The sequence below is a fragment of the Bicyclus anynana genome, chromosome 11 (assembly GCF_947172395.1).
Source record: "Bicyclus anynana chromosome 11, ilBicAnyn1.1, whole genome shotgun sequence".
Lineage (NCBI taxonomy): Eukaryota > Metazoa > Arthropoda > Insecta > Lepidoptera > Nymphalidae > Bicyclus > Bicyclus anynana.
In genome coordinates, this window is record NC_069093.1 from 6,480,896 (window position 1) to 6,508,123 (window position 27,228).

General features: G+C 35.4%; 1 protein-coding gene across 1 annotated transcript; it reads right to left on the reverse strand.

Annotated features, from left to right (window-relative positions):
• Positions 1-259: 259 nt before the first annotated feature.
• LOC112048590 (keratin, type I cytoskeletal 9) lies at positions 260-27,228 on the reverse strand. The gene is made up of 6 exons (XM_024086189.2): positions 27,046-27,228; positions 9,770-9,837; positions 5,390-5,524; positions 3,954-4,592; positions 3,716-3,827; positions 260-449 (listed from the first exon to the last, which is right to left on the reverse strand). The coding sequence occupies exons 2-6, from the start codon at positions 9,828-9,830 to the stop codon at positions 389-391; spliced, it is 1,008 nt and encodes a 335-aa protein (XP_023941957.2). The 5' UTR covers positions 9,831-9,837; positions 27,046-27,228; the 3' UTR covers positions 260-388.

Genomic DNA, 27,228 nt, shown 5'->3' on the forward strand with positions numbered 1-27,228 from the left:
CCATAATCGTAAAAGGCTTGTGATGTCCTAAACATATTAGGTAGTAATTTTAATTTAAAAAAAAATCATGCATCATTGGACGTACACTATGTAAACAAAAACATTTTTTCTGTTAATATTTGATTCAATCTCTTGTGTAATTTATCTGCTGTGCTTACTCAAACTGTGCACAAGTTTAAGTGCGTGCGCTATAATGTAGGGACCATTACATTCTTTGCTAGGAACGCATACTCAATGCAAAATAAATAAAACAAAATAATTTACATATAAGTATATAATTTATTATTTAAATAGATATTCAGTGTAACAAACAACATTAATTAACAGTGTTAAAGCGTCTTATTAGTAAAAAATATTTATATAAAATAATGTCATGTAGGTAATCTCGTTATGAGTTTATCACGTTCTTGATGTACAGTTGAGTCAGGTACGACAAAATCACTGTGACGCTGAAATAAGAAACAATGTCCGTGAAATAACTACAATATAAATATGGCACTGCAAAAATAACTGGTTTAGAGTATAGGCCATTAAAACCACAGAACATACAAAACGCAAAGCTGTTGCTTTAGTAATTCGAGTTATGCACTAGACGTGTCTTACAGTAGAAGATCAGAACTAGAAACGACATTTACCCATCTGTTTAATGGATGAAGTGTTATGCGTTAAAAATATATTCAGAGGCACCGCCCTCTTTAATATGACGCTAGTATATTAAAGTGGGCGGATAATTGTGCCTCAATTTCCTGGCCAAACTATTATAAACCATTATTAATTATCATTAATAATAGTTTAAACAAAAGATTTTCAGGCAACCTACTCTCAATAATTTTTAACTTTCTAAAGATGTCATAACATTTTTCATCCATTAAACAGATGGGTGAAGGTCGTTTCTAATACGGATCATAGACAACTGACAGTTTGCGAGCGAGGCGATTCGATTACGATAAAGAGCTAACGAAGTGAGCACTGTGCATGTTTTCATAGGAGTCTATAAATAATTATTGCTTGAGGAGAGTATCTAGCTGGTCTTGTGCGGGGTGGCTTTAATGACCTATGACTCTAAGTCGAGTATGTCGAAGATAAAAAAGCACATAAGCGTTATCTTCTCTACAGATTCTTTATGAGTAAACAGATCATAAAATCGACTGCAATAAAATTAGGCTAGAAATAAAGTAAACGGAGTATTCGAATATTTAAATAGGAATATTATTTCATTGGTATATTACTCTTAGATGTAGGTAATCGCTTAATATAGGAATTGTGTTTATTCAGATAATATCGTAATTGATTCAATTATAAACACCGAGTGAAGCTTAAACAGACGATTTTTCCTTATTGGAAATTTCCTACTCGTTATTCTATTGGTTCATTACTATATTTGTATTTTGTTTATGAGTTCAATATAACCAAGACAATATTACTTACATTAAACTCACTTAATTAGATTATAGTGTTATAAAAACTAGTTTGTCAACCCATAAAGTTTTTCAAATTGTCTTTGTTGGCTTTACTTTATTCGTTAAACAATTACATTGGTATTAAATACCTAACACATTACGTCTACGTATGAGTATTACGTACCTACTTAATCTCAGCTTTATTTTGTTTAAGCAAATCAATCTTGGAAAACAACAAAATTATTGCAAATTTAAACATGAGCCTCGCTCTATATGACATCAAAGTTGAAGGTGCAATTAGTTTTATTAAAATTTAAACTATCGTTGAGTATTATTCACTAGTAACACTATCTTACTCTAAGTTGGAACAAGATACTGTTCCAATCAAGATGACATTCAAGAACTAGGTGTAACTAGGGTTGCCATTTAAAAAATATAGTATTTTTCAGATTTAACTATAAAAAAAAATCGACATTTATTTACGACGACACTATTGTATTTGTCAAAAACTAATATTCATAAAGTTTTAAATGAAAATTTTGTTTTGGAAGTACACAGACCCGAAAAATAGTACAATACTGTGTATTATAAGCCGGTTGGCAACCCTAAGTGTAACCGAACCCTCTCTTAACGCGCGCTGCGAGTGGCCGCGCACGCCGTCGTTTGGATCGTGCTGCGTGGCAAGAACCAGCTAATGACTAAGGGCCCCGTATGGGTTAGAAACAAGTCGGGCATACTCTGTCCTTGTATCATGTGAGTTTTCGTCGTGTTTCATAACAAATTAATATGAGTTTTATTTACTTTCAGAGGAGTAAGTAGCTGAAGGAAAAAGAGATTCGATTTGAAATAAAGGAGTTTCAGGCTTGTATGTCATATAGAGTCGGGTTTTAGAATGGACATTTGCCGTTTGAGATTCCATAACTACAAAATTATTATATAAAAAATATCGGCAAATACAATTCATGCAAGCATTACTAATAAAGAATAAAAAAGTACTTTCGACCTTAACATAAATAATCTCAAATAGTTTGGGGAAATTAACACTATTTACAATAATGATTATAATTTAAAAATTGTACAGGTTGAGAAATGTTCAATTTGTGACATTAGAAAATTGCCATCAATCAGAAAAATAATGTAATTCTTCAATTATCATATAGTGTATAATGACTAAAATTAATAGGTTTTACCTATTATTTCAAAATAAATGTAATGAGTAGGTATTCATATTTTGTTTTCATCATCTTCAAGGAATAATTGAATCATTATTGATTATTACCAATAAAGTACCTTCATATTTTGTTATTTATTTATAAAGTTAAATATTAATAGTTAAAAGAAGAGATAAGAAAGTTAGTAGTTTTATTACAATTTTTCTTTGTGTTAATGTTAAATAAACAATAAACAAAAGGTAAACGTTTTGTTTTTCCTGATGCAAAAAAATATAATCACTTAAATTATTAATAGAAGCGGAAAACAACAATTCTTAGTGAAGTGATTCACAAAATTAAATCCAAACAGTACTGCTGGCCTATTCACTAATTTGTTCTTTATTATCAATCTATTAAAACAAACATCAAATCAACTGAGAAATGTCATTTACCTACAGTATGATATCCACGAAGGGTTGTCAGTAGGCACCCGATGACATTTGTTACATAGATTCTCAATTTCGTATATCTATGTCAATTGTCAACTACAAGTAACATACGTTAAAGTTAGTAAATAAGCCTGCTGTAGTGCTTGGTAAAAATAATAACTTTGCTACAGAACCAAATATTTACATTATAAAGCTTACAAATCCATTTTAGATCAGCCAAATTAATTCTTAAAATAGAAGTAAGGTTACAATAATTCCCATGGAGCTAAAAATTGGTATGAATGTTCAGAATACTATTATCAGTGAATTCTGAAAAGTCCCCATCAATCATAATCATAAGCTAAAAACTCACCGCTTAACTGAAAAAAAAAACGCGAAAAACCTATTTTTGCAAACTTTCACCATCAAAAATTTTTTGCACAAGGGGGATTGATGGGGACTTTTACAATTCATTTATAATAGTATTCTGAACATTCATACCAATTTTTAGCTCTATGGCAATTATTATAACCTTCAAAGACTTATTTGACCGGATTATTTTAAACCTCTACCTAAAAGCAAATAATAAATCTGTTAACTTATACGTTTTATTTTTTTTCATTATTATTTATATACAATTAAAAAAAAAACAAGAAAGTGCCTGAAATACCAGTAGTGCTCATGCGAAGAAATAAATTACACCAATACATAAAAGCCTGTTAGTTTTCTGGTTTACCTAACATTCCACCCATAGGACAACGGCATCCTCGTGGTAGCTAAACTGTGCGGAGCGTAGTTCGGCCTTACATTCCTATTCTGGCTAGGCTGTTGGTTGGTTGGCTGATTCCCTGATGGATAATGTCATTAATTAGAACCCCTATGATTAGAGCTATAGGAGTTATAATTCGGATTCTCCATTATAGGTCTAGTGTTAAACAATCCGTTCAAACCTCCACCGTTTTTGGATAAATTACCGAGTATGCTGCCGAAGATGTTTGGTAATCCAGTGCCTCCTTGGGAACTACCACCTCCTTGGCTGCCGAAACTGTTAAAACTGCCCAGTAAACTGTCCAGGGGACCTTTGCCAGTGTTTGAACTCGATCCGAAAGGATTCGAACCCCCTGTGTTAGAGCCGCGACCGATGTTGTTAAAAGTGTTGTATAAGTTGCTAAGGGTGTCTAGGGCACCTTTTCCACCGCTGCCAGAGCTTGGACTGTAGGGATTCGAGCCTCCGTTAGAGGATCCTCCGTAAGGGTTGTTTCCGTATGGGGATGATCCGCCGTAAGGTGAACCGCCATGGTTGCTACCACCATACGGGGAATTGCCGCCGTAGGGATTACCACCCGGGTTGCTACCACCGTACGGGGAACTACCACCATATGGAGCGTGACCGCCATAGGGGGAGTTACCACCGTACGGAGATCCACCGTGAGACGAACTTCCACCACCGTAAGGGGAGTTGTCATATGGTGAATTTCCACCATAAGGAGATCCACTATGAGTATTCGATGGTGGTGCGGGGGCAGGATAGCTTGGTGGTGAGTCAAAGTTTCTGGTGGGAGATTGGGGGGTGGGTTTAGGGACGGACGGTTGCGCTGGCTCCGAGTGTGAACCTGTAACCAAAGTAATTTGTTATTAGTGTTTTATATACCTTTCCATAATCTATACTAGAGAATATATTATTATTATTGGGTGCACTTAAGCTCATAAAGTTCTAACTTCACACACCATTTGTTGGGCGTAGTTATATGTACATTTTCTTAACTTAGGTCTTTGAATAGATAGAGGAGATGACAGAGTATAAATGTTAGGCATTCTTGGACATAATATGCATTTTAAAGGTATTTGACTTTCTAAAAGAAAAAAAAAACATACAGACGAATTGAGAACCCCCTCCTTTTTTGAAGTCGGTTAAAAAGCCAAAATGTGTTTATTATAACTGACAAAGATTCTTAGAGGCAATCGAACTGGCTTTTGTTCTAACTTCACACAGTCTGATGAAAAGAGACTGCTTCCGTAGTGCTTAACCTAACAAGTTAGCCCGCTTCCATATTAGATTGCATCATTACCTACCATCAGCCCTTGACTACAATCTCACCTGATGGTAAGTGATGATGCAGTCTAAGATAGAAGCGGGCTAACTTGTTAGGAGGAGGATGAAAATCCATACCCCTTTCGGTTTCTACACGGCATCGCACCGGAACGCTTGGCGGTACGTCTTTGTCGGTAGGGTGGTAACTAGCCACGGCCGAAGCCTTCCACCAGCCAGACCTGGACTAATTAAGAAAACCTCAACCTGCCCAGCCGGGGATCGAACCCAGGACCTCCGTTTTCTAAATCCACCGCGCATACCACTGCGCCACAGAGGCTGATGATGATTTCACTTTAAAAATTAACACAAAACCTGTACCTTGAACTTGAGACTTCTTCTTGCACGTAGGGTACGTTCCGCAATTGGATGTCTGTCCGTAAGAACACTGGTCTTCAACTAGCACGCACACCTCGCTGTTGAGGCAGCCGATGTCTTTGCATGTTCTACCGTATTCTGTTGAGAGGAGAAATGAGTTAAATTGTAGATTACCTTCATTGACAGATAACTTATTTAAAAAAAATTTCACCAATCATCATCATCATTAACAACCTATATTCGGCTCACTGTTGAGCACGAATCTCTTTTTAGGTTGCGAGGAATTAGGCAGGCACCACGCTGACCCATTGCGTATTGGCAGACTTCACACACCTAGAGAATTAAGAAAATTCTCAGGTACGCACGTTTCCTCACGATGTTTTCCTTCACCACTTGAGATACGTGATATTTAATTTCTTTCACCAATAGAAAGCTACATTACCAGCGTGTTACATTGGCTATGTTTAAATTACGCATTCTCACTGGAATTTCGCGAGTGAAACCGCGAGAGATATCATAGTTTCAGTTAGTGTATAATTTCATGAGAATTTATTGATTTATGTTTGTCGCGCTACATTATTCGTGAAATTTATGAAAAGGTTTGATACACAAAATGCGTAAAAAGCTGAATATGTCCCTTTTTTGTCCTGTCCTTTATTAGACTAAAGGTTTCTGATGCTCTCATTTATTTCTTTTTTAACCGACTTCAAAAAGGAGGAGGTTCTCAATTCGGTCGGTAATTCTTTTTCTTTTTTTTTTAATTTTTAACAATGTTAATATAAAAATATAACACAAAACACTATTTTAAAAAAATAAACTCTCCCGGTGCGGGACATTTGAGTGCCCAAGCAACCGGTGGTCAGGGCTTCAGAGTGAGAAACCTCCTCACAATACGTGCCGTCTCAAGAATCACTGCCTTCTGTATCCGACTCTTGATCCAACAGTTAAGTGAAAGCTTCTTAAGATGTTGGTCGAAGTAAAAAAGGTTTCTTATTCTTATATATTACTTGACTGATGCAAAAGTAATGTAGAAGATTTTATAGAAAATATGAAAATAGTAGACAGCGTAAAAGAATTATTACTAGCAATAAAATGTATATCAATAAAAATAAGACGCCACGCTCATGAAAATGTTTTAAGACAGAGTGCAGGAAACGTAAGTAGGAAATGTGGGTAGGAACGGAATTTGCGACTCTGCATGCGCGGCTTTAGGGGCAATAAAAGGATATAAAAAGCTCCATAAGGTCGAATCATAACTCATTGTTTTGTTATACGGGATCATGATGTTCGGTTTATGTTCACATTACGTAATGGATTTGACGGGTACCAGTGGCGCAGCGTGGATTTTTGTAGGGTTACTGGAAATTCGCCACCGCCTGTTTTAATAGACTAGTTGACACTTTTTTTAAATGGTCTTAAATTGTTCATAATTGTTCTACTAGATTGAATTGAATTGAAAAACAAATATCATATTTTTTTCGAGTTTATCACATGAAAATTTCAATTTTTAAATATTTTTTGACACGCCTGTCGGCTTGTATTGTCAAAACAGTTAAAATATAGACCATCATGGGTCTTATTTCAACTGTTTGAAGACGTCACGTTAACAAATAATTTAAAAAACGGAGCGATTGACAAAAATATTGTTTATAAGTTTAGTTTGACGTTGGACATTGGAATCTGTGGTGTTATTAACATTTTAACATGTGATAGTGTACATTACATAGTAAAACATTATCCACAATCAGAGCGGTGGGCCCCTTTCCTATAATATCAGAGGCTGATTCCTAATGAAGGCCATTTAAATAGGCTGATATTATGAGAATGAAAGGGATAGAGAACCCAGTTGACATAATTAGTAATGTTAAATAGATATTTATATGTATACAATATTTTTATTTGCCTCGAGTTTCAGCTACGCAAACAAAGTCGTTTCGTGGAATAAAGTAAATTATTTACGTATTCTTTCCAATTACAGAAACTAGTATTTGCGTACTGCAAATACTGGTTTTCTGTAATTGGAAAATAATATTTGCTTTCGTCATTTGTTTTTCATAATGATGAGTTTGACATTTTTTTAATCGACTTCCAAAAAGGACGAGGTAAACGTCTACCTATTGCTGCTTCACTTTTAGAAAGAACAGTTCTTAATCTTCTCAAAGATATAAAAATGTTGGTAACACAACTAGTCGGGGATCCGTAGAATTTTTTTTACAAGTGATTACTATCAAGTTCGTGAGTAGCTTCATCTCAATGAGACGATCCACTTTTTTATTAAAGAAAATTTTTGATTCTGGTAGCTCGAGGTAGTCTCAAAATAAAATATTTGTGCAAAAACTCATAATAGGTATCGTCGAATAATTACAAGATGCTATTTCATTGATGTCAAATACGAGACACGATTGATTAAGGGAGCATTACTCTTATTTACTCGCGAAGGTCAAGTCAGAGGTCGCGACTGATATCTATATACTACGCCGCATATAGAGGTAACTATTTACTCGTAATAACAGGAAACATTCGAGTCGATCTCTATACTATATCCTCTCGTATTATAGTTTCTGTTATACGACACTGAATCTTATTCCTTCGTTCTTTATCGTTATATTTCAGACCATAAAGAGCCGTGATAGCCCAGTGGGTATGACCTCTGCCTCCGATTCCGGAGGGTGTGGGTTCGAATCCAACTTTTCAGTTGTGTGCATTTTAAGAAATTAAATATCACGTGACTCAAACGAAAAACATCGTGAGGAAACCTGCATACCAGAGATTTTTCTTAATTCCTGCGTGACGTCTGCCAATCCGCATTGGGCCAGCGTGGTAGACTATTGGCCTAACCCCTCCCCATTCTAAGAGGAGACTCGAACTCAGCAGTGAGGTGAATATAATGATGATGATGATGATGATATTTCAAACTAGCCGACACCATATTGTTTCACCCGCGTAGCTGCCGCTCCCGCGAGAATACGGGAATATAGTATAGCATATGTCACTCACAAATGACGTGGCTTTCTAGTGGTAAAGGAATTTTCAAAATCGGTTCAGTAGATCCAGAGATTACTCCTTATAATACCACAAACTTTACCTCTTTATAATATTACTATAGATTTGCTTGAATACGCCGAGGAAATAAATATTTTTTTTTGTAACAATCATCCCAAAAGTAAAGGCGAAAGTTTGCGTGTAAGTGTACTTATATGTTTGCTTTACCCCGCAATTACTGGACCGATTTCGCTGAAATTTGGAATGGAGATAGATTATTTCCTGGAACACAAGATCCCAGATCAATGGTTCCCGTGGGATTAGTAAATAACATAATTTTACGCCAACGGAATCGCGGGTTCTGCTAAGATGAGAAAAGATCTCGTAATGCATGCGAGATACTTTATTCGATGTTATGTATAAAATAACAAAAGTTCTCGTAAGGTATACAAAATACTGTCTTCGATATCTATAAAAACTTACAAAGCACAAAAGTTGGAACCATTTTATCAAGGGTAAAACAGTCCAACAAAATTCAAATGTCACTACAGTGAAGGACAATTTTATTTGTGGCAATTTCAAATTACGTGTAATAAAAATAAACTGCAGACGACGAACAATTCATATTAATATCTGTTAAAAACAACTTTAGACGACGCGACGAACAATCCAAATTAATATATGTTACGAGATACTAGTATCAATTTAGGACTTTTAGTAGACGTAGGTAATGAGATCTCTATGTCTCTATGGTGGTATATGCTAATGGTTCTATGGAGATTTTTTTATTCTTTACAAGTTGAGCCGTGATAGCCCAATGGATATGACCTCTGCCTCCGATTCCGGAGGGTGTGGGTTCGAATCCAACTTTTCACTTGTGTGCATTTTAAGAAATTAAATATCACGTGTCTCAAACGGTTAAGGAAAAACATCGTGAGGAAACCTGCATATCTGAGAATTTTCACAATTCTCTGCGTGTGTGTAGTCTGCCAATCCGCATTGGGCCAGCGTGGTGGACTAATTGCCTAACCCCTCTCATTCTGAGAGGAGACTCGAGCTCAGCAGTGAGCCGAATATGGGTTGATAATGATGAAGTTAGCCCTTGAGTACAATCTCACTTGATGGTAAATAATGATGCTATCTTAGATAGAAGGGGACTAACTTGTTAGGAGGAGTATGAAAATCCACATCGCTTAGTTTCTACATTACATCGCACGCTAAATCGCTTGGCGGTACGTATTTGTCGGTAGGGTGGTAACTAGCCACGGCCGAAGCCTCTCAACAGCCACACCTATTAAGAAAAACTCAATCGGTCCAACCGGGGATCGAACCCAGGACCTCCGACTCTGCACTTAATGAGCTTTAGATTAAGATGTTAATTATAGAAGTAAATAAACTTACTTGAGAACCCATCAACGCAACACAGCAGTCCGAGCACGAGTAGACCCGCCCTCCAGTCCATACTTAATCTGAAAATAAAGTGCACTTCATAACTACCTACTTCAAGTTAAAGTATTATTACGTGGGTTCCTGCTAAAGGAGTAAGTATATTTAGGGAGTTATTTTTCAACCCTAAAATTGAGTCGAAATTATGTCAGCCACTGACGATCGAGTAAGCTCACATGCCTGCGCTAACTGCTTGACAACCGATAAAACTGATTGTGTGTTGGTCACGATGTGCATAACATCATGAAAACTCACGATCAGTTTTATCGGCTGACTGTAGAGGTTTTTAAGCGATGTTTAATACTAGCCAACCACGGTCCGATATATCCATGTGTCTGCAGCGCTGACATCCGGTAAAACTTTTAAATATCTTCTTATTGTTTCCGCCCGCGTCACCATGGCTCCACGGAAGTTTTCGACTAATTATTATAACCATTATTTTATATTGAGGTTCTTATAATATTTAAACCTGACGTTTTGAAATTGCTTGTAAACTGAGCCTAATTGAAATAAATGAATATTGACTATGAAGACCAGCGCTGCGCTGGTGGATCTAAGACTAGAGTAGCACATGCTAAGTGGTGAACATACCACAAACATCATATTTCAATTTATTCTCTATTATCTATTTTTAGTGTCTTCTTTGCATTGTATGTGGGTGTGTCCCATAATTAAATTTTCTTTCTCTTTTTTTTCTAAAACTCATCGTGTATTGATCGCGATGTGCATGGCTTGACTTGAAGCAAAAATCGCGACCAAGTAGATAGGATTACGATAATAAGGTGACCCACTTGATAAGTTACTACGTAATTTAATTAGCCACCAAATAGCTCATTGACCTATATTTTAAACTGTGATTTGCCAATAACCGCCTGTGTGGTCTAGTGGTTAATTTGTATGAGGCTTAGGATCACGAGGATTTGGCTTCGAGTCCCGGGCCCTGGTATGAATTGGACATTTTTTTAAATTTTCAGTAAAATTCTTAGGCTGGCATTGGAAGTTGATGGTGTTACAACCCCGTGCCTCGGAGAGCACGTTTAGTTGCCGGCCTGTCGTTAACATCTGACAGTCGATTCATTTCGGTTTTTCACATTGTAGCTGCGTGTTGGGCCTAAGCACCAGATCCTCACTTAAGAAATGAAGAAAGGAAGCCTGACTATGTAGTTGTCACTGACTTGACATTGCCTTAACACAATTACCAATATTCGAGTAACAGTATATGATATAACAATCACAAAAACCTTAAAATTGAATATATTTTGACAGAATAATCAGTGTAGCATATCTAAACAACCTTTTAATTTCATTAAAAAAACAGGTTGCGAAAGAACGAAAATAAAGCCGCAGGGAAATATATTTCATCGGGCGCCACAAAAGAATAACGCCAACTTGAAAGAGCTGACTGTCGTTCAAACAAATGTTCGTTTGCAACTCGGCTAATATCCTTACCTTGTTCAAGTAACATTGACGAATGAAGTAAACAAAGTTACGGCACTGTAGTACAAGTACTCAATACCTCGACAACTGGAGGTGTTCCGTACAACAAAAGGTGTATCTTTCGTGTGGAAACTTTAGGACACCCAGCAGCATTCCGGGAGCAATTTCGCTCGAAACTATTCCCTTTAACGTTGTTACTAACTACCGCCCGAGTAAGTAAATGTTTTGTGGATTATGGCTCGTTTTCTCTATTGAATTCCACCAAACAACAACAGGGGTGGCGGACCTGTGGCACTTTTTCGCATGTACCAAAACCCGCAAGAATTTTGGCACAACGCCCCTTGAGAAACGTCACAAAGCCCGTGTAGTAAATTTACGTTGAACTATTTTAGAAAATTACAATACATTCCAGCTTCTACTCTCGCAATGTTATTTTCTAGCAATCTCTGATGTGTTTTATAGATATACATATAATTTGTATGATAGTGTTTACCGGCAAAGAAAAATTACAATCGATACGTTTTCTATTTCAAACTATACCTCGATTCAGGGCTAGCAGAAGATATTCGTCACCCTAGAACTGCTACATTGTAATCTTATTATCTTTGTAAATTATTAATAACACTAACAGTATATTTGTCTGTGTATGTATTAGGCACGTTTTAGTTAATATATTTCTTTCGTGCAAAGGTTTGCCACCCCTGTTCTCGAGGCACGTTAATCAACGATTTGCGCCGTATTTTCCGAGGGTCACTAAATATTGGACACATTGTTGTTGAACAAGGCTTTCGAGGAAAATTAATATGTCTGAGCGTTTGTCATTTTGCCTATTACTTGATGAAATGAAGGCAGACAAATATAGGTGCCTTTCAGAATTTACGAGAGCTATTTCCTTGTAATAAAATGTAATTCATGATATAGTGCTTACTAGCTGTGCTCCGCGGTTCCGCCCGCAAATCAATTCCTATACTAATATCGTCGAACTTAAAGTTATAGACCTATGATTGTAATAAACATCCAACATAGGACCTCTACAGATTAAAAATGAAGTTATGTTAGCAGTTACAGCTGAAACGTGCTTCTGTTCATTTAGATGGGGTAATAAAAGAATGAGTAACGTAACTCGATATAACTACGCTTTTGTTTTTTTTAGTCACATACAAAGATTTTTTTTATTAAGCTTATAACAACAAGCGATTATCACTTTATATCGTCGCAGGGGGAAATGGTTACCTTCGAACCGTCAACTAATTATAGCAATAAATAATATTTTTAACATAATCAGAGCGTGTGCAAAATTTTATCCTAATCGAAGACCGGGAAGTGGGTCAAAGTAAGATTCCAAAATTTTCTTAAATACATAGTTACAAGTGAAGCTAATATAAAGCGTGTAAAAATGGAACCGACTTAAAAGAAGTATTTCAGTTATTTTGATTTTTAACACAAAACTAGTAACCCGATTTTCATGAAAATGAAACGAAACCAATCTGGAAGTATACCCTTTTAAACAAAAAAAAAAATATTACAAATTTGGTTAATAAATGACGAAGTTATTAACATTAAAAAAACATACGCGTCCTTTATTTGAACTCGGTTAAAAGATTTTGACGTGACTACGTCTTATAATTTGATGGAGCCGGCTACACACTCGAAAAAAGATGACGTCATGCGTCGTTCCCTCGCTCTAGGGTTGCCAAGTTTTTTTACAAGAAATAAAGTATATTCTGGTCTATGAAGATTATTAAACAGTATTTAAAAAAAAACAACAATTTCTTTTGAAAAATACAACCATTCCATCAGTATTTTCTTTTGACGTTGTCACTTTCAACTATCGTCAGTAAACCGACTTTACAGACAACCGATTTTTTCTTTGTAAATATTTGGTTTAGGTACTTCTAAATTGTTTTTGCTTTTAAAACATACTTTAAAATCTGGGTAAATTTTGAACTAACGTGATTAATGATCCACGTTTGGGCGAAAGGTCCGCCATTGTTAACATTACCAGCTATTATGAAAGCTTGCTAAGCTGCAGCACAATAAATAGTGCTCGAGGCGGCTGTCTTCGACTAGCACCCTCTTTGTCACGTGATGAATGTTTAGAAGCTGCGACTAACAATAGATAAATTGTCAAACTAACTTACAGCGGGATACAAAAGGCAACTATGCGTGCTAGAGTGTAAATTTTCATCCAAGCATATCTCTAAGGTGGTGTAAAGTTTACGATAAGTAGCATGTGGCAAAGTTTTCGTTGTAAATTAAGTCAGGTTAGAAAATTTACTTAATTATATTATAACTAGCTGACGCCGCGCAGTTTCATCCGCGTATTTGCCATTCCCGAAGAAATACGGGGATAAAATATAACAGGGATAATGTGGGATTCTAATGGTGAAAAAATTATCGATCAGAGCCTATTCAATGCAAAAAAGCAAATCTTTTCCCTTTATAATATCTGTGTAGATATTTTTTTTTAATTATACAATGGCAACTGCGTGCTAGGGTATACATTTTCATGTTTTATGTCTGCCATTGACAATCAAGTAATCTGACATGCCTGCAGTGTGATCACTGATCGTGTGTTGGTTGCCATCTGCATGATGGCGACCAACACACAATCAGTTATATCAGCTGTCAAGCCTTAGCGCTGCAGGCATGTGAGATTACTTGATCGTCACTGGCTGACATTAATTTCTAAGGTGGTGTACGTACACTTTACGATAAGTAGTTGGTATGTGCCAACGTTTTCGTTGTAAATTTTGTCAAGTTTTTAAATTTTCATTTCCATTCAATTTTTGTCAACAAAACGTGTATTTACTTAATTAGAATGAATATTTTTAATAAACTACTATTTACGTAAAGTTGTAAACGTATTGCATTCTTTTGTCCTTCTTAATTACGAAAGAAGAATAGTTAGGTAATAATGAAATAATCATAATTGTGTGCCACATCTAATGCTCAATTATTTTTATTATTCTAAGTAATATTTTATGTATGTAGGTAACAGTTCAAAATTAAGATTTCGTTTAATACTTGACGAAACGAAAATACAAATGCAAATTCATCATCATCAGTCATCATCAATATCAACCCATATTCGGTTCACTGCTAAGCTCGAGTCTCCTCTCAGAGGAAATTATACTGTGGGTAAAGAAAATAGTTAGGTTAGATAACGACCATTTAAGACTTCTTTGAGTCCGGTCCTGTTTAATTAGATCTCAATCTAAAGCTAAATTAATGCAATAACAAAACACGTCTTAACAAAACTAGCGGCATAGTATTAAGTAAATTACTGGTTAATAAAAAAAATATACAGTGGCTAAACAAAATAGTTAGGTTAGGTAATCATCATTTAAGACTTCCTTAAGTCCGGTACTGTTTACTTAGATCTCAATCTAAATTAATGCAATAACAAAACTAGCGACATAGTATTAAGTAAAGTACTGGTTAATAAATAAAATTATACAGGAGCTAAAGAAAATAGTTAGGTTAGATAATAATCATTTAAGACTTCTTTGAGTCCGGTCCTGTTTAATTAGATCTCACTCTAAAGCTAAATTAATGCAATAACAAAACACGTCTTAACAAAACTAGCGACATAGTATTAAGTAAAGTACTGGTTAATAAAAAAAAGGCACCGAATCACAACAGTGAGAGGGCCCGGCTCGGAGGGTGAGCTAATGCCAGAGGTCACTGGAAGGTCGAGGAGTGGTCAACGGTCACGCAAGCAAATTATCTTTTCATGCCATGAGCCGATAGAGAGCAAGCAGATTTAGAATTTTCGTTGTTATGCATAAATATTTTATTAAGGCACCATTTTTACATAAAAAAAATATATTAGGTATATTAGTTATATATAACCGACTAGCTGACGCCGCGCGGTTTCACCCGCGTGGTTCCCGTTCCCGTAATAATACAGGGATAATATATTTTTCTAATCGGACCAGTATAGTTCCTGAGATTAGCGCGTTCAATCAAACAAACAAACAAACAACCTCTTCCGCTTTATAATATTAGTATAGATCAGAAAAGTTAGCCAGATGATATCTATCTATATGTATAGGTGTATATATATATATATATATATATATATATATATATATATATAGCAATTCATTTAGGTATATATATATATATACCTAAATGAATTGCTGTTCGTTAGTCTCGCTAAAACTCGAGAACGGCTGAACGGATTTATCTTATCTTGGTCTTGAAATGTTTGTGGAGGTATAGAGAAGGTTTAAAAGGTGAGAAAAATTAGAATAATTGCCGGGAAAACCATACAAACCACCATAAAAACAACCCTTTTCCATTTCCAATACAAACGTTTAAGAGTCAAGGGGTAGGGGTAAGTTAGGGGTAAGCGTAGCTTGACCGGGTCCGGTAGTTCATTACAATTACTAACAGTATTAGCTTTAGTCATGTAATGCACAAAAGCTCCTAGAAAACTGACTATTTCGGCTTTCTGGGATGATATCAGAAAGAACGTCATTATATATCAGAAAAGTCGCAAACTATTAAGTTAAAGCCAGCCAAGCGGTGTGAATCTTGGCAACTTAAGCCACTACACGCGGCGACGTCATTTATAACGTGACACTTAAGAAGACAAATTATGTTTATTTTTCCCCTGAAACGAGGGAGACACTATGTGAATATTTTCCGTTTTCGTACGAAACTAAACGTTGCTCAAGGCAACTCTTCCTCATTAATGTGGTTCGCCAAGCGATTTAGCGTTCCGGTACGATGTCGTGTAGAAACCGAAAGGGGTGTGGATTTTCATCCTCCTCCTAACAAGTTAGCCCACTTCCATCTTAGACTGTAACATCACTTACTATCTGGTGAGATTGTAGTCAACGGCTAACTTGTAAAGAATAAAAAAATATATATCGCTATACCTATCAGTATATTCTGCGATTTAGTCGACCAACTAAGAATTGTAACTGAGCGTCAGCTCCACCACCAACTTTCCAACTAGGAGTCGAGATTTTTTACGGAAAATATCTCAGAAGAAAGAAAATCTCAGTAGGACTTGACCCAGAATTCGAACCCACGTGATAAAAAGCTAAATAGGCTAAAACCAATGAGGCTGTCTTACGAAAGAGACATTATGTGAATATTTTCCATTTTCGTGGCAAAGGGACTAAACGTAAGTAAAGGCAACTCAGCCTCATTAATGTGGCTCGCTCCACTAATTAGCAAAGGACGCTTCTGTTTAAATTTCGTCTAAATAAGACATGTTCCTGTTTCTTGATACACCGAGGAGTACAGTTTCTGCGAAGCGCTGCCACTGTACTGCTTTGCTTTGTTAAAGCTAGTGCCATTCCCCGCCCGTTCATTAGAACCGCAGAGTTTATAGATAGCGAGCTTATGTGTAGTCGGAATTCTGTTCAGAATTTACTACATTCTTCCAGGAGTGCGGCGAAATTTTGATCTGTTTTTTAATGATTATATTATCCAGGCAGTGGTGCGTGCCTTGGTGGAGCCCTTATCAAAATTATTTGGGGCTCAAATGAAGGGTAAAGATTTCACACAATAGTACAGGAAATCTAGAAAAAATCGTACCAGTTTCCTTCGGAGTTTTTTAAGAAGAAGAGATTTTAAGTACAAGCTTAACTTGAATACATCGACCCCACTCCCCTTGGAGTGGCTCAGAATTAAGCTAGTTGCTCCCTACCGATGCTTTAAAAATCTCGAGTCATGTAATTCTTTTAGTCATATTTTCAAGATTTCCTGTACTAAAAAAGAAACAAAAATGCTCGCTTAAAGTAAATATGTGAATGACTTAACCTATGTAGGATGTTTCCAACTTTTGGCCGCACGCCTAAACAGGAAAAAAAATGTGGATTACCTACATTTAACTAATTTATGATTTCACAATAAGGTGCCCCTGTAGTCCGAGGCTCGTATCTTTGATATGGTTGATACGGCGTAGCTTCGCTCCTGTATCCAGGATATTTTAAGCTTTATTAAGAAAATAATTTATAACAGTATAGCTATTAATTAAAACAAAGAGTCTAAATTAAATATAAATAGTTAACGACAAAGAAGATATTAAAACAAAAAGATATAAACAAACCATTATCAGACAAACAGAATTATCAAAGAAGTTTAAAACAGCTCTGTATTTTAAAACAGACCACAACAATTAGAATTAGATACTAACTCTTTGATCACTCTTTCATACACAAATTCAGAATATGCTTTCAATGAGTAGATTCATAATAATTAATTACTTTACACCTACAACTAAGCACATTTTTGGTGGATGTAATAACCACGATTCGTGCTTATAATAATGGAGCATTTTAAATGAAATACGAAAAGTAATTTCCGAAGAACATTAAATAAGTCCAAAGCTAACATTTCGTTGAGCTCAACAAATCAGACCCGCAGAAAATTAAACCGAAGGACATTACACGTCATAGAGCAGAAATTGGATATCGATACGAGGGATATATTGGCCGACATAAAAAACTGTGGCCGCGGGATTTCTATCCATTTCGAACAGACCACTTGTGAAACGTATTCCGGTGTCCTTTTTATCTTTTTGCAGGCGCGATGCGACAGAACTGAAGTGGTCGGGCCACCGCGCCACTTCACAACTCATATATCACTTGAAGCAGTAACTGCCCTGTTAACGGGGCATCTGTCACCCTCGTATTTCGCATCCACTATGCCTCTTGACGTGTCAATGTCCTGTATTTACCGCGGATTGTTTGGAAGATTTATTACACTGAATTTTTACGTCTACATACTGCTATCGATCGGGATTTTCTCGTTCTCTTTTCTCATACTGCATTGAAACGATGACTGTATTGTGCTATTCGAGCTGGTATTGTTACGTTGGTGGATTGATGTCGGTATACTAACTGGATTAAACATAAAGTCACCTTAACATACTGCGTGTAATATTAGAAATTTTGTATCGCTTGTTAAATAACTAGATACCTACACGAGTAAGAGCTCGCTCGCTGCCTAGCTGCCTCATTAGTCCAATGCCTTTGTGGCAACGTACCATTAGGTCCTTGATCTCGGAGAAGAAAATTTTAGTATCTCATATGCTGAAATCTTCTTCTAAGTTTTCATGTCTTGTATTTAAATGACCTGTATTTATCGCGGATTGCTTGGAAGATTTTTTACGTTTACTAAGCTATCGATCGGGATTTTCTCATACTGCATTGAAACGTTGACTGTGTTGTGTATGGTATTGTTACGAGTACGTTGGTGGATGGATGCTGGTTTACTAATTGGATTAAACACATACAGTAATATACTGCGTGTAATATACGAAAACTCAAACCTAAACTTGGTAGCCATGTTCATTTGAAATCGTAATGATATATCAGATACATCTGTTATTGTTTTTTTTTTCATTATTACGAAAAAATAAATAGTGTTAAGAAATGGTATTAAAGGAATGGCAATCTACCTGAGTACTTACTTCAATAAACTCAATTAAGTACTTAATTCCACTATTTTTGCAAAATTAACAATTTATTAATTATTCACAAAACACTAGTGATGTAAAGCAATCAAAATTATAAACTAAACTAATGGGATATCACTACGTTTACAGACCGTAGTGATGGACGGTCAGTCCAAGACTAAAACGTGTTGATCGTCTTAATTACAGTAGATAACAGTTATTTACTTCTGATTAATGACTACTGCGAAACTTGTGATGTTATGTTTACAAAAACTTATTTGATAAGCTTATACTATAAGCAAATGAGATCACGCACTTAAGAAGTAACTCCTTAGCTACTCGACAATGGGGATGATGACTAGGTTTGAATATATTGATTTTTATGATACATTCGGGTAAATAGGGTCAATGTTAACTAATTTATACATAAAAAGCAAAGATTGTCTGGATATTTGCAAAATAAATGAGATTATAAAATTTCAAAATCTATTAAAAATATTTTATCGTAATTAGATGAAAATTCATACAGTTTTAGCTTCCTTACATTAAATGTGACATTTTTTAATATATGAACTATAAGCATAAACGCACAAATAACAAAGATATTAGTAATTTTGTTTGAACGCGCATACAAATCTAACGATCACTACATTGCCTATGACGTCATTATTTCAAGCCATTTTGTATGGGGCGTTTTTCAGGGATCCGCGGCAGCGCCGCAAATCTGACTCTTTAAATCCCTGTAGCTTCGAAAGTAATGATCGCAGATACCCTGTTCCTTTTACAAAATTGCTTTACTATTAGTATACTTTTAATTTATATACAATTTAAAAAACTGTCATCATCCCTATTCGGCGATATCGTATGAGGTATTTCCATATGTTATATGTATTGCAATGGAAATAATAACATTAGTTTCCTTAAACCTGTTATTGCCTTCTGTTATTAATTAATCTTAGAAACACAAGTGTCCAATACAATTAACAATAACAAACGCAGGAAAACCAGCTGTTTAAAAATTAAAAAAAAAAATGAGCCGTCACGGGACGCCTGGCAGATGGCAGATGGCCTGTGAGAAACATCGAAATTATTTTGTAAATTGACTTAAAAGATGAGAGGATATTCCATCATATAACGTGGCGACGCGTCGCCACGCCAGATATCGGTTTTTCGTGCGGCTATAGATGTTTCACATCTATATGCAAAATCGATGCCCTTTACATAGTAGATTTAGAGAAGTTTAGTTTTCAAATCAGACTACTACTAAATTACAAACTAAAAAGTTGAAAACAATTCTTTTCTAGCAGTTTTAACTTATTTTATAAATGGCAGAATTAGCTATTTATTGTCACGGGCAAGTACATACAGGATTTTTTACAGGTAAAAAGAAGTATGAATTCTAGTTTTACGTAATACAGGACATATTCGTAGGTATGTGATTTTTCTCACATAATATTATCGCAATTATAAAACTCAATGCAAAAAACCGGTTGTTTGAGGCATTGTTGACGTAAATATCCTTGAGAATAGTCTTCCATGAACTATAACAACGATTGTTGATACGAATCAGTTCATTCTTTGTCAATTTCATATCAAATTACACATAACATTGTGTAGTTTGCTGTTTGTTATGGAACAGATTACAGTTTTTTTTTAATAAAACGTTTTGATTAAGTAATTAATATAGGTACAGTAATTTTTTGTTAACTGTAAACTGTTCTATTAGTACAGATTTTGATTTAATTCCCTACGTAAAAAGAGGGGTGTTATAAGTTTGACGTTTTGGTGAAAATCGGTTGAGCCGTTTAGAAGTTGTGGAGGTTGAAAGTGGTGAATAATAACTGAATGTCTGCATATATACTCGAGTGGGGTGTCAAATGAAAGCGCACTGAAAGAGAATTTTGATGACTTTATCAAGAATGTAATTAATAATGGGGATGATGACTAGGTTTGAATATATTGATTTTTATGATACATTCGGGTAAATAGGGTCAATGTTAACTAATTTATACATAAAAAGCAAAGATTGTCTAGATATTTGCAAAATAAATGAGATTATAAAATTTCAAAAACTATTAAAAATATTTTATCGTAATTAGATGAAAATTCCTTTAGCTTCCTTACATTAAATGTGACATTTTTTAATACCTATATGAACTATAAGCATAAACGCACAAATAACAAAGATATTAGTAATTTTGTTTGAACGCGCATACAATCTAACGATCATTACATTGCCTATGACGTCACTATTTCGAGCCATTTTGTATGGGGCGTTTTTCAGAGATCCGCGGCAGCGCCGCAAATCTGACTCTTTAAATCCCTGTAGCTCCGAAAGTAGTGATCGTAGATATCCTGTTCCTTTTACAAAATTGCTTTACTATTAGTATACTATTAATTTATATACAATTTAAACAACTGTCATCATCCCTATTAAATGGCCTGTGGGGGTTTTCAATTTATAACTGTTTTGTTTTTGTAAACTGATTAAAATACTACGGAAATAAGCACGCAGTGTCTGCTTTAATAAGATTGTAGAGAGACTTGTGTTTGTATTTTAATGTGATAACTGTTGTGTGAGCCGTGATAGCCCGGTGGATATGACCTCTGCCTCTGATTCCGGAGGGTTTGGGTTCGAATCCGGTGCATTTTAAGAAATTAAATATCACGTGTCTCAAACGGTGAAGGAAAACATCATAAGGAAACCTGCATACAAGAGAATTTTCTTAATTCTCTGCGTGTGTGAAGTCTGCCAATCCGCATTGGGCCAGCGTGGTAGACTATTGGCCTAACCCCTCATTCTAAGAGGAGACTCGAGCTCAGCAGTGTGCCGAATATGGGTTGATGATGATGATGATATGATTGTTGTGTGTCTCTTTGTTAAACTAAGAAAACACTATTCGTACAGATTTTGATATCATCATCAGGCAAATGCCTCTTGTAAGGACTTCCAAGCATCACGGTCTTGAACCGCAAGCATACATCGGCTACCTGTTACCGGCTTGATGTCATTGGTTCACTTTGTAAAGACCAACAATGAATTTGGTTTCTGGTGCGGGGTCGCCATTCCAGCACCTTGGGACTCTATAACGTCCATCATATTTCTAAATCGTTCATTTATTTCAAGTGGGTTTAGTTGAGAAGCACTTTTGAATAGTCAAGATATTTGTAAATACTCTACCACCAGTTCTGAAGGTAGGTTCTGCTGAGTCAAAGAGCGAAAAGAAACTCAACAGTTGTTCTTTAAAAAAAAACATTTTCGAGGTATGTGGGTAATCTTGAGATCTAGATAGATAGAAACAGGATCTAGATGAGGAACTCTACGCGGGTGAAGTCACCTTACTTAATTCTCATTTATTTATTTGACCTTTTATTTAATTTTTAAGAAATACTATTAAAAATTTTGTAAATAAAATCAACCCTTCCGCTGCGGGACATTTGAGTGCCCAAGCAACCGGTGGTCAGAGCTCCAAAGTGAGAAACCTCCTCACAAGCCTTCTGTATCCGACTCTTGATCTAACAGTTAAGCGAAAGTTTCTTAAGATGTTGATCGAAGCTTTTCACTATAACACCATTGACTGAAAGAACTATCGGAACAATAATAGTTGACTCAACATTCCACATGACGGTAATCTCGTGATCAAGGTATTTTGATACTTTTTTAATGAAAATTATTATTACCTACTCTAATAAATGTAAAGAACGTTAAGTTTGTTTTAGACATTGAGACAGTTCGACAACGTTGCGGAAGAGATTCAGAGATAAATTATACGATTTATTTCTATTGGATTTTGAATAAAATATGAGGAAAGGAAGACAAGTTGGCAACACTATGTAAAAGTACTTTCAGGTTTAACTTTCTCGCCCATTTTTATCCGCAAATTTATTGTTTAAAAAAGTTTTAAAGTGGTGAAGTTTTCAATTTTCAGTCAGATTTTAGAACTGTACAACTTTATCGGTTATCATATTTCAGAAATATACTAGTAGGTACAATGTAGGTTTGTAAGCAATCCGTTGATTTTATAGTATAATTAAAGGGCGAAACCTACCCTAGGCATAATATTAGTGGTTAGCGGAATATCGGCAAAGTTCAGGGCTAAGTCAATCTTCGAATTTGAAATTTATTTGCTCTTGGTAAATTAATATCGAACTGGTTCTTGAATTTTTGAAAAGGATGGGTCAAAATTTTTGAGAGATTTCGTTTGGGAAAATACTGCGGCGATGCTTAATGCAACCGATAAAACATCGTCGCCGTGTTTTAGATAAACAGCATAGTGTCGGGGATATTCCAGGGTACTTCTTCCTTACTTACTAAAAATTTTTTGGATAGCATGAGTACGGTGACAGTTCATTTCAAGATAATAGTACGTATAATGAACATCATGAGACTACTGACACCGTACCCATGCTATCTGAAAAACATTTTAATTAGTTACTTATTTATCTATACTTATAATAAATCTGTAGAGAGGTCAATTCTGTATATGAAATATATTTCCAAAATAACTATCAGGGGGTGATTAGTGATCGATACTGATGCCAAAAATGCAATCAGTAAAATTTTTGTCTGACTGTCTGTCTGTCTGTCTGTCTGTCTGTCTGTATGTTCTTTATAGAAACAAAAACTACTGGACGGATTTTAACGAAACTTGGTACAATTATTCTACATACTCCTGGGCAGGTTATAGTATACTTTTCATTACGCTACGATCAATAGGAGCAGAGCAGTGAAGAGAAATGAAAAAGAACGGGAGAAGTTACTCAATTTTTTAAGCTTCCGTCGCGTGTGCAGCCTTAATGGCTAAAACTACATAGAAATTATGTATGACGGAAATGTTCTCCTTAAAATTATCTATAAAACACAACAGCATATATATGTCTATCTTTTATGGTTGACTCACAATAACACGTGTAACTCCCGATAGCTTAACAGTTCGGAGCTTTCTAATTATATTTGTCAACTCTCATGTTTATAACACTCATCACTCATCCCTAACTAAAAAAGTTAACATTATTACCTATTCAATAAAAAAAGAATCATAAAAATCGGCTACTTAGTTATAATTTCAAGAAATTCGATGCCTTCAGTGCCACGCTTTATTTGGAAATTCCGGGCACATGTAGCTATGTGCTCTTGTAACAGTTACATGCGATATATCTGCTTGTTCTGTCAATGAATCTACATATCTATAATTAGTTTGTATAGGTGAACATACTAATCTCAGGAACCACTGTATTGAGTTGATAATTCTTTTCAATGTTGGAGTTTTTATAGGAGTGTTGGCTGTATGTTTAATAGTCTCATAAATTGATTGTGGAAGGTAGGAAAGGTATAATATAGGTATTATATAAAAGCTATAATTTTACTCTTTAATACGTGGCACAGCTTATAACACTGCTGTGACACTGCTGAGCTCGAGTCTCCTCTCATTCTGAGAGGAGACTCAAGCTCAGCAGTGAGCCGAATATGGGTTGATAACGTGACGAACGTGACAGCTTATAAATTGTTATTTAAAGAAAAACCTAAATAACAAGACCGAAGCTCTCCTATCGAATGGTAGATATCCTTTTACTAGTAATAGTAATACTTTTAAAAAGTTTCGATATTGGGTTATCAAAAATTTGTTTTGGTAGTTTCACTACATGAAACCCAAAAAGATTTGCTAACATCGCCACATGTTAAACACGATTCAGATTATTTATAATCGTACATTACGTCGAAGTAAACCAAGATGTACAGTTAGCAAATTTTTTATCGATTAATACGCGGCCATGCGCCAAAAAACATCGTATCCGCATTGCCTCGTACATCGTACGTGGTGCCATTCAACTGCGTATTGTGGAGTATTTTGAACATTTCGCCTGGACGTGACTTATATCTATTTGACTCTACGTCTACGACGATATTAGCAAGCTGTTGTTGGCTTTCTGCCATAATTGTATCGGGCACTGGGCTTTAACTCGCAACTACACTGGAAAGGAAGTATTCGCTCACACAGCTAGACGTTTTTATGACCGGTAATACTCCGTCCGTGTTCTCCAATGTATTTTGTGATATATACGACTATCTTGTGGACTAACTATGAGAATATAAATTGAAATTAGTTATTAAGTACGAGTATAGTACATATTACAAGCGGTCGCCCGCGACTTCGTCCGCGTGGAAATCAATATAAACTTTCCAGGCCTATTTCACCACTTTAGTGGTTGAATTTTAAAAATTTTTGAATCACATTATATTTCGTATTTTTTTAATGATTTATGAACAAATTTTAAAAACTGTAACTCTAAAATGGGGGACTTTCCATACAAACTTTCGACCCCTTTTTATTTTATTTTCGCAATAAAAAGTATCTTATAACCTATGGTCTCAAACCTTGCCAAGTTTCATTTGAATTCATTCAATAGTTTCAGCGTGATGCCCGGTCAACAAAAAAATACGGACAGACAGACAGACAAGAAATCGAAAAAAAATATTTTTAGCATGAGTATTGGTTGTATAAAAATTTTCAAAATATCTTCAATGTACAGAATTTGACCTGTTACAGTTTTATTATGGGTTTGAGTATCTCTTATTTAAGTATTTGTTCTTTATTGCACTAAACGGAATACTATAATATTATACAAAAATAATTACAAAAAATGGAAGCTCATAGTAGAGGTCAGAGTGCAAAGGCGGCCTCATCGCTAAAGCATACTCAATCTATAGCTAGTTCAAGAATTTGTATATCTCGGTTCCACAATCACAAATAACAGCTCCTTTAAGCCAGATGTACATAGGAGAATTAGAATGGTAAAAATGCCATGTCTCGTACAACGGCCAATCATATGGCGAAGTGCGGAAACAGCCCAGAAGAAAGATGCCATGTCTCATCTACATAAAATGTGGAGAGACAAAATTAGGCTTAAAAAGAAAATCAAACTTGTACGTACTCACGTCTTCTCCATTTTCCTTAAAGGGTTTAAGAGACTTTTAGATCTGCTGACAAAAAACATCTTGACGCATATGAAATGTGGTGCTGGAGGAAAATATTCTAGATCCCATGGACTGAAGAAGAAGGACCAACATATTTATACTACCCAACTCAAAACTAGGCTCTCTACCATCTGCCTCAAGCTAATCCTTGAATACTTCAGACACATTGCAAGGAAAGACTGAGATAATCTCGAGAAACTAATTTCTTTTCTTATTGCAATAGTCTAATCAAGTCTGCACCCCACTTGCTTCCATGGTCTACAGTGGCATAATAAATCTGAAAATTTAGGGTGGAGGTGGTCACCTCATATGTGACAAACACGACTGAAGGAGGAGGTATTGTGCATAAACAGGCAGCCTTTGGCAAAATGTCTGAATTTGTTTATGAAGGCATCATAATAAGAAACTTAGCTGTCCCACTTTTACTTTGTATTATTGAGATTTTTTAAATTAAGTATAAATACTAATTGTTATCTTTAAAACAGCACTTCAACATTAGAACTTGTAGAGCAAAAAGGCTTCAGTGTTAAAAATACTTAACATACTCTAGAAAGAATTTAATTTAAGTAGCAGCCCTGGTCAAGCTTCGCGTTGACTTTTGTGCACTTCTTCCCTACCCCCACCCTTAACAAAAAAGCTCTCCATAAAAACCATCATTGTATTTCACGGAATTTTCCAAATCTGTACAGCTGTTCTCAAGATTTGCACTTAGCAACACTATTCATGCATTTATTTTTATATTAGATTAAAGCTGCATAATATTTCTATTACCACACTGGCAACAGAAGGGCTGGCTCATTTATTGTACAAAGGACCAGCCTGGCTGTCCAATGTAGAAATGTTGCCACCATTCCATGAAGGCATGATTGGAGTATCTATTAGGATAAGTTGGTTATATACACTTATTGTATTCTATATTAAAATGTTTACAAATACTTAATAGGAATCAACTTCCTTTCTATTGTTTATACTCTTGTTTCTCTTTAGTGACTAAGTTTCTTGCAAAATTTACTTTTAAGGTAAACTTTAAGGTTTACTTTAAAGGTCAGGTCTCAGTAACTTAATTTCTTGTTATAAAATTCAAATAGTCATTGAAGTATGAATGTAGTTCTAGTAGCAATTATGTACAAAGGAAGCTTTGTAGGAAAAAAATACTTTAATATGCGTCATACTTAAGGTCATAACTTCTCTCAGAAACTAGATTTATTTACATAGGTAGTTATTATTACACTTAAATTTATAGTGATAAGGTGATCAAAGTTTTGTATTAATAAACATAATACGATATGTTACACTTATTCCAATTGACTTTTAGGAATAGAATGCCAAAATTGTATAGGCAAATAATAGATTTGGTAGGAAGTAGAACTATTAATTAAAGTAAGAAGGAAAACTCACCTTTTAGCAAACGATTCACGAAGGCAATGGTGCCCCTTGTTCAGGCACTAATGGTTAATCAGAAGGTCAACAACGTGTAATAAAAAACTACTGAAACAGCTATTTTAATTCCAGTAGGTTTACTCAATAATAACAAGTAAAACTTTTATGAACACGACCACACACAAAACATCCCAATATATT